We start from the raw sequence: 20,506 nt of genomic DNA on the forward strand, positions 1-20,506 counted from the left end.
AATGGTGCAAATATATTTGATTTTTTTTCGATGTATGGTAACGGTTTATCAAGGACTGGAATTTCACGTTTGCACGTTTTATTATCTGATTTGTCCTCTACTTCTAAGATTGGCATTGACCTTTCAGGTATGGAGAGGGATTTCACACGCAAAACGTTGTCTTGTGTTGGTTTACATTTGTGACAAGTTATTTTACTGGCGCAGCGACGTACAGTGGGACTTCTAAATGGTGACTTCTTTTAAGAGGTGCACTCAACTATAATTGCTTACAGTTTTATAGTTTATTTTGAACAGGTATGACACATAAGTAAAGCACAGTGATGATGAGCACATCATTAAATGCAATAAGTGGTTAATGAGTTCAAAAATGTTATCATTGTAGAAATAAATAAAACAAGCTCGTACTTTGAATATTACTTCACATACAATTTACTTTATGGAGAAACTGAAAAATAAACTTTGTCTAGTTATGCCATATTCATTCTGTATACATACGTTATATATAAAACAATACGGATGAATTATACACATAAATAATGTTTTTAAACAATTAGTGTATCGATATATAGACTACAATATTAGTATACCACACATAATGATTTAAACATTCACATTAAACATTTACGTTGAGTAATCAGAATGCTATAAGATAAAAAAGTATTATATTCATTGCATAGTTCAATTATTTTAGTGTTAGGATATATGTGGGTATATTTGAACCTAATATCGTCATTTTTAAAGATGCATTTCTATGCTGCATACATTCAATAGATATGTGCATTAACTGTCGTTCATATATTAAATACAAACTATGAGTATTTTTAAATAGAATATGGAAACGTTCGTTCGTCCTATAAAGATGTATTTAAAATCATCACTTAAACGGTATATATTCAGGCCTATACACATCAACGAGATGACTACAGCATGTGTATAGAATTGTAGAAATACATTCATTGATTTGTATAATGATATTTGAAAATGTGAATATCACCATATTGATTATATTATATCACTGCTAACAACATGTTCCTATAATTGAAAGATATGTTCGTTTCATCAGAAACAAAAAACAACATAAATATGTTCAACGAATCCTCATTAACGGTTCAACAAAACCTATACTGTGTATATACAAATGTGTATAAAACGTGTTTTCTTTACCTAACTTGACATAATTTACAAATAACACAACGATGTAAAACAATATTATTAAGTTGTAAAACGTATTCACAAAAGTATTTTTTAAATTTACAAACTATTGCTACCATATAGTTATAAATAATTTTGAATAATTTGATCGTATATACCTTTCTTGTTTTTGTTCAATAAACAATTCTTTGAATATTTAATTGTCTAATTTTCTCAAACTACGGTTGCTAAGTACAGGCAGCAAAACTATTATTTTTGTTAACAAAAAACAACAACATGGTGTCCATTTCAAGAACGTACACATATGAATATCAAACACATGCCATTTTTAAGTATCAACGCGGCCAGTTAAAATGTTGACCACTACTTCCACTGTCGGAGAAATTGTCAGACGAATTCATAACTGATCTGCGTCCCTCAGATGGTGTTAAATACACACCAGAGAGCTCGCTGCTTCGAGGCATTTGTCTCCAATCATAGGGTGGAGGAGGCGCATCACTTCGAGGCACGTTTCCCCAATCAGTTGACGGAGGAGGCATGTGTCTCCAATCAGACGGGGGAGGAGGCGCATCAGTGGTTGGGCAGTCACTGATACGATCGATCGTGTCGTATATGTTGTTCACGTTCTGCAGTGTACTGTATGTGTTTTCATTCCTCTGAAAACAAGGATAATATTCTTCAGTTAGACGCAACCCGTATATCAATGAATTGTAAAAGCAACAGATCACACATAGAAAACTGTGTGGTTTTGAAGATCATCAAAGAGAAATATAAAGGCAAAACGATGAACTATGTTACAAATCCATTTAAAATGTATTTTCCAACAAAACAAAACTGTTTGTGTTTACCGAGTAATGAGTTACCCCTCCGAGATTACCCGGCACTGAGTATGGCTTTTCGCCTTTCGCTCGAAAGGTTACAGCTCCTTCCTCATACACGGCACTATGCTCGAACCCGTCGTTAGAGAGGCCACTTTGTGGATTATGTTCGTACCGTGCAACAGTTTGTGCCTTTCTTCCGCATCTAAACCATGAATAATACATTGCAGGACTGCATCTATGACTTTTCAATAAACAAACGTGCACTCTTACGTTAAAGTTTAATCGTATTTCTTAGAGGAACATACGTGAGCCCATAAAAGAGCAAATTAATGAAATGATAACATTGCCTTGATATGTTCGTTAACAACCATTTAAATCATAATTGCGTTATGTTAGCCAACAAGTAAAACACATACTATGAACGGTTATACGAAACTATTTCAATATACGGTCAACATACTTTATTAAGACGATGACGATTACGACGACAATGATGACAATAGCTACAGTTCCACCAGCTCCTGCTCCAATGTACATGATTAGGGAGGAAGAAGTTTTGTCATCGTTGCTTTTAATGTCCCCAATTCCAGGAGATGGCGTACTGGTAGCCGTGGACGTTGTCATGAAAGAAGTTGACGTTGTCTTTGTTGTTGCAGTTGTTGTTGTTAGAAATGTTGTGGATGATGTGGTTGTTGATGTTGATGTGGATGATGAGGTTGGTGTTAAAGCTGCAATAGAAATGAATTGCATCAAACCATTAAACATAATATATAGTTGAATAAATCAATACGGGGTGCTAGCATTACTAGACATTTGATAGAATTTAAACTGATGATATATGACACTTTTTTACCAGTTCATTAGAGTGAAACTTTTACACTTTAAGATTCTTAGTGTCCATAAGTGTTTCAAAAAGGGTAATTCTCTGGTAGAAAGTCTTGCAGTGAATGGCAGACTTACAACATATGAACAGGAAACTAACTATATGACTATCCTTTACTTGCTAAATACGTGAATAAACTTAAGCTAAGCAGATGGTAATTTGTGTGTTGCCGTTTTTGTGTTTAATAAAACTTTGAAATACCGATTATGTATCATACACGAAACATTTACGTCGTACCACTAGGGCAGGTTTTTGCATCCGGAAGCAGTTGCTCTCCGTCAGGGCATCCACACGTGAAGCTGTACGGTGTTGGGTGACAGAGCGTGCTGCAGTTTCCTCGTCCATTATTACTGCGGCATTGTGACTGGACTATAATATTCATTAAAGTTATGATTTTATACGAAATTGTTTATGTTTGTACATATTAATTGTTTATGTTGGAATGCGACATTATGTGCTGAATTTGTTCCGCTCTCGGTCACTTTTTATCAGAAAATTGAGTAGAGCCCATATCAATACTTTTGAACGGAATGGTTAACAAATCAGCATACTCGCTAAATCGTTTAAAATTTCTAATACATGGTAAATTAGGTTATACAATGAAGATCAACACACATTATAATCGAAATGTTTTTGTATGAATGAACGTATTTATAAAACGTAACTGATTATTATATTGACAAAAAACTATTAATATCGACACTGCTATTTGTAAATTAGTTGATCGTAGGTAAAGAAATACAACGGACTGTAAACAAATTTCTTTTATTTAATTAAAAAAGCCAATTCATGCCATTTTGTACGTTCAACGTATATTTAAGATAATCTTACCATTTGTTGGGAGAAAGGTTGAAGAGTACAAAGAAATAGAATCCAATCTGCCGAGTTCTGCATTGTTTGCTAACTTAGCGATGTCGCTTGAGTTAATTTTGTGCAATTTAGTTATGTACCTGAAAACAGATATTCGAAATACATTATTGCAAAGCAAATAACATTTAAAAATCATTTGAATAAAGAGTATTGTGAATAAGATTATTTGCAGCAATTAGTTCCGTGTACAATAACATATTGATATATCCAAGTAAATGTATTTTGAAGAGTGGTATTGCTATCATTTGCTTAAATGTAATCTATAAAATATATATTGTAAGAATTTACAAAGGAACGTGAAAATTAATGTCAAACGTCATGAGATGAAGTGTTTCTATAACATTTCATGCGCAAAATAACCTTACACTTTATTCCAAGCAGTGTAATAGAGATAGTTTCCGAGAAGTTTAATGTCCATGAGTTGAACTCCAGGGTCACTAAAGTATTGAACACACGTGTTCGCCTCATACCCACAGCGGTAGATTATGTTCGTTTTGCCATCGGTAACGTATAATGCGCTTGCTGAAAACGTCATTTAATTTAAAACAAACTTATTTTGGCTGACAACAATTTTCTTCTATTTATCTGTGATAGAGACCTTTCTGTTTCAGAAATTTACCCAAACAGATTTCGTCCAATTAATTAAGAATTGCTACAAATGCATGCCAAGTGAATTAAACGCGTGTTTATTTCAAAATAAGTATGTGTTACCCAAGCAATTACCAATTAAGGATAAATTTTGTCGTTAAAAAAAGCACAAGGCAAATGCTATACAAAATGTCTTACATTAGCATATTATCTGTTTACACTTTTTTTTTATATCTCTGAAGATATTGTTTTTCAAACATTTCTAACTCCTATTAAAATAGAGACATTGTGGGATTTTTGTACCGTGCCATATATATGTAAACTACACTTGTAGTAGTAACTGTCTCTATTTGTGCATAGATTTGCTATTAGCGATAGATATTCAAATTTTTACCAATTCAACAAGAAAACACCAAAATGAACCTAGCACGAAATGAAATAGTCAGATACGTGTTTTTCAGTATCTCAACAGTAAATGTTTGAACTTAAATCTAAAAATATATAATAGCAACATCATTATATAACATAAACTTAAAATAGACACGCATCAAGTTTGAGATTAAACAGAAAACATAAATGTGATACCCGATCTGTCAATGGCAATCCCGTTAGGCCATTCCATTGATGCAAACAGTGTAACAATGTTGGTGCCGTCTGTATGGGCGCGTTTTAATACTGCAGGTGATGTACCGTGGTCGGTCCAAAACAGAAATCTAAATGGGATTTGGTTAAAAAATTAACAGAAGTTTCAAATATTAATACAAATGCAACTATTAGCATACAAAACACAAACATTTATTGCAGCATCCATAGAACATATGTTTTATGTCCAAAAAAAGGATACACGCAACAGAAAACTCTCCATAAAAACTGAATCATGATTTAAATGTAGTCATAATAATAGTTTTGTTTGGTGATTACCAGATAAATGTAGTTTTTGTGAAAATAAATGTGAAGACGTAGTATTATAAATTAATATAATGCAAATACATCCCAGCTGTGTAATCGGTTATTACTAGATTTCTTAAGCCCAATTGCATTAATCTGGAAATTTCAATATAGGATGCCAATTTCCGAAATATTGTTAGCAGAAATACATGTTTCTGATACTAGCTTCATTTAATCGTGTCAAACGGAATTTTGTTGCTCATGTAAACATCACACCAAGCGAAACATTAAATGGCAAGAATCAAATTCTTATTATCGTGTAATGCTCTTGAATTGTAATTTAATTAGTATGCTTACTTTGTGGTGAATGTTTCTTTCAAATGAAGTGTTTTCGATTAATTGTAATTAAATGTAGGTTTTACATGGCTTTGTGCAGATTTGAACCCTTTTGGTTGCATTGACTGTTCTAAGGCAGCGATAGCATGTTTATATCTCTTGTTCGATGTATTATTATAAAGCTAATTAAGTAAGATAAAGGGGTTTATATTTAAAAAATAACTGCTTAAAAATGGCTTTTCTAGAAATCATAACTAATTTCTTGTGTTCGATACATGTTTGTATATGTTTACCCACCCTTTGCTTGGGTCAATTTCAACTGCTCTCGGCTGTACACCTCCCGAGATCAATTTTCTATGTTGACCATTAGGAGACACAACTCCGATTCCGGTGAAACTTGTTGGCAACTGACTTGTACTGACAGCAGTGTAGTAAATGTTTCCCGTACTGTAGTCTAGAGCCAGCCTGTCGGGGTGTGCGCGATACGCCCCTGTGAAGTAAGGGATAGACACATAACTGTAATAATCTGAGGAATAATAAATCAAAATGAATAATTGAATGCAATGGTTGCAAAACACAAAATTTGGTGTTTTGACAACGACATGTTTTATATCAACAGAGCTAAAATTATAACAACGAGTTATTCTTTGGCGTAATAATCTAAATTAGTATCATGAAAAATAGTAAAAAAAGGGCCGTGAATAGCTACACAGTCGCTATTCATTCTACATTTCAACACAAAAATATCAGTTGCAATATGAAATTCAATGATTGAGTTGGTAAAATATAAAAAATAAAATATAAGTTAATTTATACATGCCTAATATCTGCAGACGGTTTCAAATGCAAATGAATTTTTAAAATCTTCTCAAAACAAAGTAGAAAGGGAAAGCTGGAGGAAACTATGATAACGCAACTGGTATATGTATGGAAAGTAAAACATTTATTATTGTCGCTTTTTTATATTGAGACACTATTTGTTGCGTCTGTTTGTATACCTGTCAAAGGTTAAAACCGCATTTCATGGCATTTTCCGTTCCAATGTTGTAATCCGCATTAAGATTCTTTGAGGTTCGTATTTTTTATGTTCCCCAGTCTATACTTGGGGACATTTATGTCACCCAGTTTTTACTGAGGGACATATTGTTTTTGCCCTGTCTGTGCGTTGGTTTGCGTCTAACCTTAACATTGACCATAACTTTTGCAATCTTGAAGATAGCAACTTGATATTTGCCATGCATGTGTATCTCATGGAGCTGCACATTTTGAGTGGTGAAAGGTCAAGGTCATTCTTCAAGGTCAAAGATCAAATATATGGGGTGAAATAGTGTTTCACAAACACTTCTTGTTTTATTTTTAAATTAAAGTATAAAAGCAGCTTTACGTTTTAATAAGAGACAAACATTTACGAGTTTATGGTTTTTGCGCAATTACCATTTTTCAAATGTATGTAATATACATTATACTGTGTATAAGGATTTCCAAGGACTAATCATATAAGCGCAGAAAGGTGTATTAGATCTAGAGACGTGTCGAAAATGGGACAATATTTTAAATTCTAAATACGCTTTTGCAAAAGCAACCGCTATGCAAACTGAAATGCTGTGAAACCAAAGGTCATTACAGTTAGAATAATATGTTTAAGTTATGTACTTACCAACATCAAATAGCACCGAATATCCCGAACCGTTGACATTTGCAGACTGAATATAATTCGATGTGGTTTCACCCCAATAGATTCTGTTCGTTATTGAATTATAAAGAACTCCAGTAGGGCGATCGACGGTCGAACTATCAAGAGCGTTTACAGCGTCATTTATTAGAGAAACTTGATATACTTTATCATGGGTCCAATCCGAAACATACATAAAATTGTCCGACAGTGGTTCTGCAATAACAAAGTGGAAAACGTGGTTTTAAATGAGCATATCAATGGTACATCAACTAGTTCATGTTTAAATGTTATAGTTTTACATACTCTTGTGAGCGGTAGTTAATTGAATCCGGTATTTGTGGAAATTCAGGAAAACGTTGCAAAACTATTTCACAAAGCTTTACAGTTATGCCATGTTTATCAATAGCACGGTGTTCCTTTTATTCAATAGAATATCAGACTTATTTGTATGTATGATTTATTTAAGCTCCTGAACGAATTAGAAAGCAAATTGGCGGGCAACTGACAAGTACCTGATGAGCACGTTTCCTTGTTGCTATCAAGAATGTAACCATAGCTACACTGACATTCTCTGTTTCGACCAAGTGGAATACAAATGTGTTCACATTTTCCATTATCAGCATCGCAAGGACCTTTTAAAAAAAGAAGATATTTCATAGCTGTATTTACGCCCTAATATATGTTTTGATTCATCGCTTACGCAATAAATCAAATACAAGCATTACTTCCCAAAATGAAGTCTATTTAAAGAATTTACGACCAACATACTTTTTTAAAATAAAATGTTAGAATTGAAAAAAAAGTAAAACAAGGAAAATCATTTACAAAGTCATTCACAAAGTCATTAACAAAGTCATTTACTTACTCATTTACGAAATCATTTACAAAGTCATTTACAAAGTCATTTACCGTTCTCGTTTGGCTGTTCGGTGATATCAACTACACAAATATCAGTAACTGATACAAGAGTATTAAGAGTTACGCTTCCTGTATATGGCAGGGACACAACATCAATTTTGATGCCTGCGTCAGCCACAAGAAGGTGATTCTGTAAATCAAAGAGCTGTTGTAGTTCTAACTTCGACTTTAAACACGTTTTTGCAAACAACATGACCAAGTCCGAAACATACAATAATAAGTGATCATAACACTGTGTGACTAGTTTTACATGAACAATAAAGACCTCTACTCCATTGCCATATGTTATATTTGTTTTTCATCAAAATACGTTTTTGTCATCAAATAAATAAGCTATACTTGTGCCTCTTTATATATATTGTGGTCATTATGGCACTCGTAAGATGAAATTTAGAAACTTACAATTACCTTGTATGAATGAAGTTTTAGAGGTAGAATAGAGTTTGCAACCCCACCGTCTACTGATGTCAGTTTAGTTCCATCTAACTGCACTGATTTTAAAGTGTTTCCGTCAATAAAATACAGTCTGAAAGAATTAAAATATATTATAACGAAGAATTATGAGAGAAAGTATATAGTTAGAATAAGATATTGTTACATCAAATTTGTGAAATATCAGTGTTTAAGTCTATAACAGACCATATAAAAGATTAAAAAAGCAAAGGTTTGCAGTATTATTGTTGTTTTATCAATACATGTCATTGAATACGCATTTTCTTAAATGCTTAAACAATATATGCACAAACCTTTGGGAATCTGCATCAACAGTAAGGTCTCGAGGTTCGGACAAGTCCATAAAACTTACAATAGTCTGAATATCGGTTCCATGGACATGAGCCTTCTTGATCTGATAGCTTCCTAATCTCCCATTAATCCATACCATTGTTCTAAAACAGGTACCAACTTCAATAGTAAACAAGTACAGTATCTTCTAAGCGTTAATATTTGACAACATTTCATATTTCAAAGTACTTAGTTTGACTAACTAAACTAATCATTTTACTTCAGATTTGTTTATTTGTTAGGTTGGTGTGTCTATTTTATTGGGATATCATCGCCGATGAATTAACGTGATGCCATTTTTGCGTCGTTGAACGCACGCGTTAATACGTTTATTACCTTAGTAAAGGAATAATATTTAGAGCCTTTGGATTATCCAATCCGCTTGAAATGAGCGTATGTATGTTTGTAGTTGTTTGAGAAAAAACATTTATTTTCCCTGTTCCAGATTGCTGTCCTTGGCACCAGTAAACGTTCTTGTCTCCCCAATCTACTGCGAGGCCTGATTGAAGTGTTAAACAATACTATTAGTCTTTTTGAAGAATTGTTCTCTAAAAAACTTATTTTTCTACAGGCTAAATATGCTTTATTACTTTAAAGCATGTCATAAAAATGTTAAGTTTCACATTAATTAACCATGTAAAATGTATTTTTAAATTACAAACAACATTAATGTAGGCATTTTTCGATTGGTTTTATAAACAATACCAGTCACGGTTTCCGTTGCCGATATAATACGTTGCTTTGTATGAACTCCATCCAATGTCATCGCAAATATGTCACTGCCGTCCGCAAAGATTATATTTCGATCGTGAGAATCTAAATGTATAGATTATACCTTATTGCATACTTAAAATTAAATGCAAATGGAAATGTTAAAACAATCAAATAATTAACTTACATATGTCAATACAAAATAAAGGTTTATGCATATTCTAGCTTTAATATTATATCACGAGGCATCAATGCTACACGGTAATATACCATTGTATCCACCATATATGTTAATTACTTCAGTTTTGAAATAATTCCTTTGAATATTTATATAGACTTCGTCTCATACCGACTGTTATCCAATTTATGTCTGATCCAACATTAGAGAAACAGGTCTTGTTAGACGTTATGTATTCACTTTCGTCGTGAATCCCTCGTATATCAGCAGCACATAAAGTTGTTGTTGTAGCCCAGACTAAGGCACGATGAAGGGAACCAGTAGTCTCTGCAATCACGTGCACACATTTAACCGTATGTATACAAAACTTACCAAAGATTCATAGCTTGTATACATAATGTGAATATGAAATCATTTAACATAATACGTTCCTCAACGATTTGGATTTTTTTTATAATACTTGTTTTTTGTCAAATTATACATATTTATCTTGAAATTGGTCGTGTGCTAAACGTTTGTTCATGTGTTTCATAAAGTAAAGATTCAAAGTATGACCAACTTTACCAGAACAGGTGCGTCCATCTGAATTCAACGCAAATCCCTCCGCACACAGACACACGGGTCTTGTAGATTCACTCACACATATGCTCTCACAGGGACTGCTTGCACAATGATCTGTAAATAAGAATGTTGCCTGTATGGTTTTAAAATGTTAGACATCTAAAGCGTACAATTTTTTATATACATTATTGGTATCTTGGACAACAAACGTATATTTGCTATTCGAAAGTATTTAAATAAAAGTATTTATTAAGTGGAAGTGATAATTAGGCTGTGAATTAAGGCATTTACAATATCCCTATTGCATATTCAATATGGGCATTGGAGATGGCATTTATTTAATATCGTCTTGAAAACGAGATTTATCCAATCCGCATATTACGGGAATCGAAGCTTTCAAAAGAAAACAATTAATGCGGTGATCATTTTGGTTAACCTGTCGTCGTAGGTTGTGGTGCATACAAAGTTACACAGGTAATGTGAAAATCCATTTTAGCTGATCGGACAATTGTGTTGCCTTTGTCGTCTACGCCGGTGTCCTTGTTAAATAGACGCACTAATCCGCCTAAGTTAAGGTCAATATCTGTTGTTAAAATAACGTCCTGAAACATAGTTCTATATAGAATAACTATTATTATATTACACATGTAACAAAACCAAAACCAATAGAAACAAACGAATATTAAAATATTTAGGTATCAATTATGTTTGTTAGTTTTCAAACAAATAATACGTACGGAAAAGACTTGTATGTCCAGAAATGTCGAGTGCGCCAATCTTTTAATCATCATTCGTTCTGTACCATCTAAATTTGATCGCTCCACAGAGTCACGGTAATTGTCAACCCAGTACAGCTTTGACGAGGAAATGTCCACATCCAAAGCTATTGGATATGATATGCCCTGAGACACTATGGTTTTACGGCTGCTTCCGGTAAGACTGGATCGCTCGATCTTCGGCAATGACCCAACATCGCTCCAAAATAGGTATCTTAAATCAAAAGATACAAAAGTGTATGTGCAAACCAGTAAAATAATATTCAAGAATGGATTTACTCATAACAGAAACTTTTATATCCACAGAGACAACTGTCTCTTGCGAAAAGAAAATATTATTGACTGAGCTTTTTTTTATTTAGAAATGGCGACATACTAATTAAGCATATTGTGCTGGTCACATACATTATGTCAGTATTCAAGTTGTATTTCTTCGATTCAGTTGTTAAAGAGGAATAATAATCCGCTGACTCGATTCGGCTTTTAAAAACATATTTTTATAGTTGTCCTACGTTGAGTGGTTGAGCATATCAATTAACATACTGTTTGTTTATCTACGTTTAATTATACTTAAAAAAGAAAACTAGATTGTTTGAATAACATGGCGTTAAATTATAATCAGACAACGAAAACAACAAGCCAAAAAGTAACTTACTGGTGAATCGGATCGACGGCAATTCCAGTAGGTTTCTCGACGTTATCGTTAACGATAAGTTTGTAATGTCCATCATTTCGTAATGACTGAACTGCGACCCATCTAAACGTCGGATCTGTCCAGTAAATGTTGTTTGAGATCCAATCCAAAGCTATCTTCACTTCGCCTCTAGAAAGTCCGGAATGCAGATATGTAAGTGTCACATTTGGAAAACCGTTCTCAGGATAAAAATTTAGTTTCTGAAGAGCCGCCGTGTAGCGGTTATAAATGTACAACTGCTTCCGACCGTAATCCACGTCGATACTCTCAGGTCGACTTAAGTAGTTCTCGTAACTAATCATCCATTCACGGTTTGTGGCAATGATAGTGGTTCCGTTTTCTGTCTCAAGCGGAATTGAGAGCAAGTGGGTCGTGTCATTTGACATACTCTTCATATTGGATCCGAGCACCATATACCCCGTTGACAAGGCATCTGCAAAATAAAATACAACACATTCTACAAAAAAGATGCAAGAAAACAATACTTTACTTATTTTTAAGTTGCTCTAAGAGTAACTTTTATAATTTTTAACTGATCACAGGGCATAATAAATGAAGACCTTTATATATAGTGTTTATTAAAAATTCAATGGGATAAATCGAATACTAGGGTTAGCGTTGAAAATAGAAGTTTATATTGCTCGACTCCAACACCGAAAGCGCTCGCCAAGGCTCGCGCTCCCGGCGTTCTAAGCCTCGCAACATAAACTTCTCTCTATTCAACGCTAACCTAGTATTCTGTATATAAAAGAGTACAATTGTTGTTTACAGTATAAGTATCGAATTTCCATACATGATCATATGCCAATCAGTCAATGTACATTCAGAAGCTTATTTATGCTAACAAGTACATTCACATAAAAGGCAATCATTTTCAAAATAATTTTGTTCTAGAAGAATTTTTAAAATAATATTCTCGTGTTAAAGGGGCAGTCCAACAGATTTTGGCATGTATTGAAGCATGTCATTAAATGCTTTATATTGATATATTTAAACATTTGACCTAAAAATCTCCTGTAAAAAAACGAGAATACAATTTAAAAAAAGGAAAATACGTAACCCTCAACAGGGCTCGAATCACTGACCCCTGCAGTCCTGGAGTAAAAAGTCTCCCGCCTAGACCACTCGACCATCCATGCTCATGCTTAGAGCGGATGTATTTTTACCTATATAAGCAATCCTCTTAGTTTCCCAAAATATAACTACAGAACTTTCAAAATAATTAAATCGTTTCGCGTCGCACGACGCTTTATAATGTTCAGGTTTTCAAATCGTCAAAACATGCATATTATGGATATTTAAGAGCATGGTAAATGGCCAGTATTACTATTTTCTCAAAAATAGCATAACAAAAACGTAAATTTGCGAATCTGAAACAACTTTTTTTAATTTTGTAAATTACCAATTTGTTGGACGGCCCCTTTAACATTTCATGTCATCCCATCACTCTATTTTGTCATACCACCGCATTGATATCAGCCTGATATAACGTTACCTGATATATTTTTTTATATCATGGTCAACAGGAAGTTCTTATATCAGTCATGTGTGCAGGATGGTCATATTACTCGGAATCAACTATAAAGTAATCATTTTTAGTAAAATCGAATCAGATTGAACAAAACAAACTATTTGATACCAAGATGTAATATATTTTAAACACAAAATGCAACACAAACAGCAAAAAAATATTAAGCTCGCGTGCTCATGACGTCATTATTAACACGGCAAACGACAAAAGTCATATTCTTGCACGCTAAAACTACAGCTTTTTAGCGATTTTTTCATTATTTCTTTAAAGTCGGGGACGTAGAGGTACGAACAACAGAAAAACAAGTTACTGCCTGATATTTTGTAATATATCAGGCTCGGCACGAATTATATTATTCTAAGCCTTGCCTGATATATTACAAAAAGATCAGGCAGTAACCTGTTATTCTCTTTAATCCGCGCCCTGAGTCTTAATTATTCGAACAAAATATTTTATTTTTATTTAATCATTGTTTCAACCATTAAAATGCTTTTTTGCCTGGCCAACTCAAAGTCTTAGAAAACACTCAGTTCACACAGTGCTTCTTGATTTAAAGTTTAAATCAGCATAGGCCTATTGTATATGGATGTTTATGAATTAATTATAACGTTTTTCCCTTACCTCATATATTTGATTTGTGATATACACGAGTCATCTGTTTAAGTATTCTATTACATTAGAATACTTACCGTAATTACTTTAACTCTTCGGACACCCTCTTTTTTTAGCAAAAATAATTATAGTTCGTGACTCAAAATTTTCGGACATACTGGTTTTCGTCCATAATGAATGTCTCTTAATTTTCGGACAGTATACTTTACCGCCATATTCTAGAGACGTCGGCACTGTTTTCGCTTATCTAGTGACACTTCAATCATGGATTTGTACAACCTGATTAATATCTTTAAACCTGTCAGATGCATGTCTGATGGCAATAGACTATTACATTCGCTAACTTATGTAAATAACCATGTATATCGGCAGCAAATAAAGGATTAACCAAACAGCATTTGATACAGTGGACACAGAATGTTTTCTGTTTTTACTTTTTTTGTGTTCCGTAACATTTCAGGCAGGAGTTAGCAACTCTGTGAAGTTGCATCTATTTTTTAAGCAGAACTAGTAGAGTGAATCACAAGAAATTAGTGTACATTGATTTATTGCATTTATTTCAATATATCTATAATTTGCGGACACCTTAATGTGTGTCTCTAAATTTTCGGACACCTGTTATTTTTGAATATTTTTCGTATCTAATTGGTCAATTATGTTTAAGTGTCCGAAAGCTTAGAGTAATTACGGTAACTCTTTCATAACACAGTAAGACGGTTTGAAGTCCTTTTTTGTTTGCAGACAATAAGCAATAGCTCAACACTCGTTATACGCAGTTAGTTGTAAAAGTTAAACCGTCTTCTTGTCGCGTCGTTCGACATAAAGCAATGCGGTCATATTACATTGTTTATGTAACTACACCGTTTTTATCTCCAAAGTTAATATGCAAAAGAAAAGTTTGATAACAAAAAATTATGTGCTTATCTGCTTTGGTGGATCTAGTTTTTTTAAATCCCGTCAGTGTAAAGCCTGTTGATGTTTGTTCGTATTTATACAAAATACCACGCACCAGTTATTTTACTGTGCTTCAATTTTATAACACTTAAATCACGGGGGCATAATGACTCTTATAAATTTACATTACTACGTATATGGTTGTTATCTTTAAACGATTTAAGCAACTGTAATACTTAAAACGAATAGTATTAAAACACTGAGGAATATAGCAGTTGTCTTCATATGCAAATTAAAGTTAAGACTAGTCTTACACTCGTAAAATGGTTGTAAAACTTTAATAATGTGCAATTGCACATCGTTGTCATATGTGGTGTGAATTTAATATTAACTAACTAAAATATTTGTTCTCCTGTCCATGATACTTTAATATATTGCATGACGATTCTATTATATATTTAAAATATTTATGTTATGCGAATATGATAGCGATTTTTTTACGACAAAAACACTAAAGCATCAATAATGTCAATTATTTAGTTTTATAAATTTTACATATTGTTCAACACGTTTTTATTTTCTCGTGCTTACCTTTTATAACACACTATCCTGTTTAAACATATTCCTATACTTTATTAACGTGACATTATATAAATTATATTGCAACTTTAGTAAAAAATGAACAATATATTAAACAGTTTTAACACTTTTTAATAGGGGAGTTGAAATGACATGTCATATGGGACTGCTCATGCATAGCAAAACAAACAAGATACCTAATAATAAGATTTGCTGAAAACGATTTTCTTGTTTTGATTATTAACTTAAATTCAAGTGCAAAAGACCAGTAATGCAGATTGTCACAATGGAGTAAATGTATGATTAGGTTTTCATCTTTACATTTTGCATTTTTTACTGTAAAAATTAATCTGCATTTATAACATCGCGCTTCTTTTGTGATTAAGCTTTTGCATTATTCAATACCACATTACCCACGTATAGTGTACATGGAACATGACACATGATTATGTTTGTGATTTTTTATATAACGCTATTAATTGTTTTGCATTAAAATGGGATAATTTTAGATAATTTGTTTCACAACCCAACTCAGTATATATCAATTTATTGAGAGTGACACAATGTACCCTACACATTCATTAAACCTACAAAAGCTTCAACTACACATTGGAATTAGATTCGAAGTTGCGATACAAAAGCAAACAATTAAGTTTAGTAAAATAAAGGCCGTGTCAACAAAACGACGCACACTTTATATCCGTGCCAAACTAACATTTGTAACACACATTATATCCGTGCCAAACTAACATTTGTAACACACATTATATCCGTGCCAAACTAACATTTGTAACACACATTATATCCGTGCCAAACTAACATATGTAACACACATTATATCCGTGCCAAACTAACATTTGTAACACACATTATATCCGTGCCAAACTAACATTTGTTACACACTTTATATCCGTGCCAAACTAACATTTGTAACACACATTATATCCGTTCCAAACTAACTTTTGTAACGAATTCGTTCATAGGCTAGTGATGATATTTGGGATTAAAGTGGCATCTATAACATATGCAGATGTGCAAACTAGGAAATTGTCAAAATCCTTACTGTTATTGGCTGTCGCAAATGAGCAGATGAATTTGAAGCCCTTACTTGTTAACAAGCCACATTGTGCCGCAGTCATTCAAACTGTAAATCGAGCACGACTGTATATAAAGTACACGAATAAATGATAACTTTTCTTTTTTTGTAAATGAAATTCACAACCGAAATTATATATTTATAATGTAAATCGCTTATTGATTATATTCTTTGAATGATTTTGACATGCCGTTTTTTCTTTTCTGTTTAACCCACTATTCGTATTCGTCTTTTTGTGTTGTACTTCTCAAATATATGCACCATGTCTTTGCTATCTCACAAACACACACCGTGTATACGCAATAAATGTGCAATATGCTGTGTTATGCCTAATAAATGTAATGTCATGTTATGTTATGTTAAATACGTAATAATACCAACAACCTTTAGAAAATAGCAATTAACTCAATGGAACAAGTTAACAATGATTAAAGTATCACTTTGAATAAAAATGTAAATACTGCAAATATGCCGAACTACTCACTCATAAAACAACTCAGAATTAACAAAAGAGCATCAAACTACAATGACATATATTGCGTTTTATTGGCTTGAGACTACAGGGTAAATCAGTGTCCTTTTGTCCATCCTCGTCTTGATAACCAGAATTTAAATTCATGTTATTTAATATATATATTTTTTAATTAATATAATATTATATATATATAAAGCACAGGGCGATGGTGAATAATTCATTTAACTCAAGACTCATCCGAACAATCGACTGTAAAAATGAAATACAGTCACAATAATGCGAAACGTCAAAAATTCAATTAAAGCATTGTTTGCAATATCGATATAAGTCGTGTATGAATGGCTAAACTTCTCAATACGGGAAGGTTTAAAACACCGCAATTGATAAGCAAAGCACTGTGACTTGATCAACGATTTGTGAATAGCGCTTTATATCTTCCGGTTTGGTATTAAGCTGTAACGGTGCCAGATAGTTAATTATTATGTGTATTTTTAAATGCATCGCGTTTTTATGTGTAAACAAGTGACTAAGAATGTTGTTAAAATATATTTGTAAGACATAACTTTTTTCACTTATTCGCAAATTTGCTAACATGCGTCAAAACAAATGTAGCTTATATGAAAGGGGCCACATGCCTTCTTCCAAAACTATTGCATTTTATGAACATCACGTGTGAAAACATTGTCATGCTAAACATGACAAGTAGTTAAACAATATACAAATTAAAGCAAACATTAATTTAAATAAAACACTACAACAAGAACAACTGATTCTTCAAAGTATCTTTTCGCTTTCTAATATATACGCGCGATTAAAAAATTGAACTGGGATGATTATTATTGACCGTTCATAAACAGAACACGTACAATATAACCATACACTCACTTTTTATTATATTTTAATATACCAAGATGATGTTAAATTAACGAGAAAATAGACTTACCACAGAAAATATGCTTATTAAACAGTCACTGCAAAATGTACTTTACAAAAAATAAAATCACACATATTTTTGGACCTTTGAAAAAATAAAAAGGGACGGGTGGCCGCTTACGCCGTTTCCACATACCTATTAATTTTGATATAAAATATATTACATAAACTGCAAAATTCTATTGAAAAACGATGAATTGATTATATGTTGCGATTTTCTAAATGGACTTCTTCCAAAAATAAAAAAATATTATGTGTTTTCAACAAAAGTATGATTGGCGTTATTTGCGACAAATCGTCGTCGATGCGTGGTAAAGCCGCAATTTCACATATCTCCGAATCATTTAAAATACAAACGAATGATTTAAGATTAATTAACGAAGAACAATCACTACAAATAATTTTATAATTAACTTCTTCTTTTAAATTAGAAATTCGTGGCCTAACTTACACAAACAGGTTAAACTGTCACGAACTGATTATGGTTTAACATTGTCAATTCTGCCGTATTAGTGCATCGTACTAGTTCCTTATTTCATATATTAATTATATTCAGATAAAGAAGAGCTATAGCGAAGATTGTTCGAACATTAGTCATTGGCTGTTGTTGTTCTTCTAACACATGAAACAATTACAATAAACAGAACATACCTAACTGAATATTTCCCGTTAATGGTAGCAAATACCAGTGATAACCGAATCTAATCAGGAAGTGTTTATACAAAACTGAAGTAACGTTTAATGTAAAATGATACGCTACAAAATGCAGAATAAGGTATTATATCCCTAAAGTTTGAATAAATATTCGTCAAGGCTTGCAAGTAATATTACCATAACGCATTACCGAAAACATTAACAAAAAACATTCCCGTACATAGCATTTTTTTTGCCTATTAATGCGTAATATGGCCTTCTTTTGACACTATATTTACATAACTATCACGATGCCCATTTTAATCTTAAATAAAGATGCTTGCTCACTCTATAATTCTGATTAATGCACGTTCAAATATTAATGATTGAGTTTGTATGACCATAAACGACATTGGCAAGCCAGTTCGAACAAATTGACCGATGGCGTATAATATATAGAGGATATTTGTTGGATTCGGTGGATTATCGATTTTAATTCATGAGTGATCATAGAAAATATATTTTTTCTATGATCACGAGTTAATTAAAATCGATTATCCACCGAATTTAACAAGTTTTTCTTTTCATTTTATGATTGACTAAAGAATTTCGCTGGGATAATGACGTCATTTCGTCAACAAATGACGTCATTTGATAGTAAACCGTGAAAATTATCGATAATTTTCACTGTATGGAACAGTGAAATTATCTGTTTAAATTCACTGTTTTTCTCTATAAACCACCGGAAAGCATAAAATAAATATAAACCACATAAATAATTATTGGATACCATGCACAAGTAAACTACGTTCAATACGAACAAGTGATATAATAAATAGTGTTTAATGTTTTGAATGATTAATTCTGTTTTCATAAATATAAGCATAAACAAAAATAAAAAGGCCGTGGAATGTGGAGAATATTTTCGCAAAATGCCCACTAGCGTAGCTTTATTTATTTAATATATATTAAGTTTTTTGCATGATGTTACTTAATATTGATAAATTAAAAAAATAGTTATCGAGACTTTGAAAACAGTAATCACACGCAAGTGCAAACGTTTATCATTCTAATATAATTACAATTAACATAGCTTTATTCGCCACTTTTCTATAAAACATTACGAACCAACATTGTTTTTAAATATAGGCTAAAACTAGAAATAACTAACATATCCTTATACTAATATTAACAGTTCATAAATTCACGACATAAAGTATGAGTTACTTCGCGTACTTTTGTTTTATTTCAGTTATTGCAGCGATACCAACCAAACATTAATAGCGATGTTTTAATAAATAAATAATTTGAATTTAAAAGAACTTACCCGAAACACCGACTTCATAAATAGTTAATACAGTAATAACAATTCGAACAGTCCACATTTCTGTATCGAGTTCACGTTCGATCGACATGCAGTCAAGTGATTTGTGGCAACATCTCAATACGGAAGTTTTGAAACTACGCAGTTTAAATCCGTTGACCGTGACTAGGTATGCTGTTTTCAATAGCTTTAATAGCTCATTCCGTTCCGCTGTTAAAATGGCTCAACGTGCATCAATTAAAACTCTGCAGGGTAATAACGATTTGTTAAGTTGAAATCGTAAAATTTCTTTAAATCCGATATTAGTGACGATTGTTATGTAGATCTACACGAAACAAATATACTCAATTTAAATTAAATTCGATCAAATGGTCTAATAAAGCTATATTAATTTAATACACTCTTACAAAGGAAGTAATTTTCAGTTGAACGATTCATCTAATTTAAATATTGATTTTTCTTGACATGCACTGGCTTATTATAAGAAAAAAAGGTTTAATGTCTCACTTGAAAAAAACATAACTATGAATCTGTGCGTGATACGTGGATTTTTATAGCATGAACGTTACTTTTCAGCATTGAAACTTGATTCAGA

At 32.5% G+C, this 20,506-nt stretch overlaps 1 protein-coding gene across 1 annotated transcript; it reads right to left on the reverse strand.

Annotated features, from left to right (window-relative positions):
- Nucleotides 1-266: 266 nt before the first annotated feature.
- On the reverse strand, nucleotides 267-20,039 carry LOC127844241 (low-density lipoprotein receptor-related protein 4-like). The gene is made up of 21 exons (XM_052374305.1): nucleotides 19,915-20,039; nucleotides 11,796-12,267; nucleotides 11,102-11,354; nucleotides 10,801-10,966; nucleotides 10,368-10,478; nucleotides 9,975-10,130; nucleotides 9,620-9,730; nucleotides 9,251-9,413; nucleotides 8,878-9,018; nucleotides 8,540-8,657; nucleotides 8,123-8,261; nucleotides 7,726-7,845; nucleotides 7,196-7,426; nucleotides 5,836-6,028; nucleotides 4,900-5,027; nucleotides 4,092-4,248; nucleotides 3,688-3,806; nucleotides 3,094-3,225; nucleotides 2,434-2,701; nucleotides 2,001-2,175; nucleotides 267-1,808 (listed from the first exon to the last, which is right to left on the reverse strand). The coding sequence occupies exons 1-21, from the start codon at nucleotides 20,000-20,002 to the stop codon at nucleotides 1,488-1,490; spliced, it is 3,762 nt and encodes a 1,253-aa protein (XP_052230265.1). The 5' UTR covers nucleotides 20,003-20,039; the 3' UTR covers nucleotides 267-1,487.
- Between the last annotated feature and the right edge of the window lie 467 nt (nucleotides 20,040-20,506).

This window comes from Dreissena polymorpha, chromosome 9, assembly GCF_020536995.1.
Source record: "Dreissena polymorpha isolate Duluth1 chromosome 9, UMN_Dpol_1.0, whole genome shotgun sequence".
Lineage (NCBI taxonomy): Eukaryota > Metazoa > Mollusca > Bivalvia > Myida > Dreissenidae > Dreissena > Dreissena polymorpha.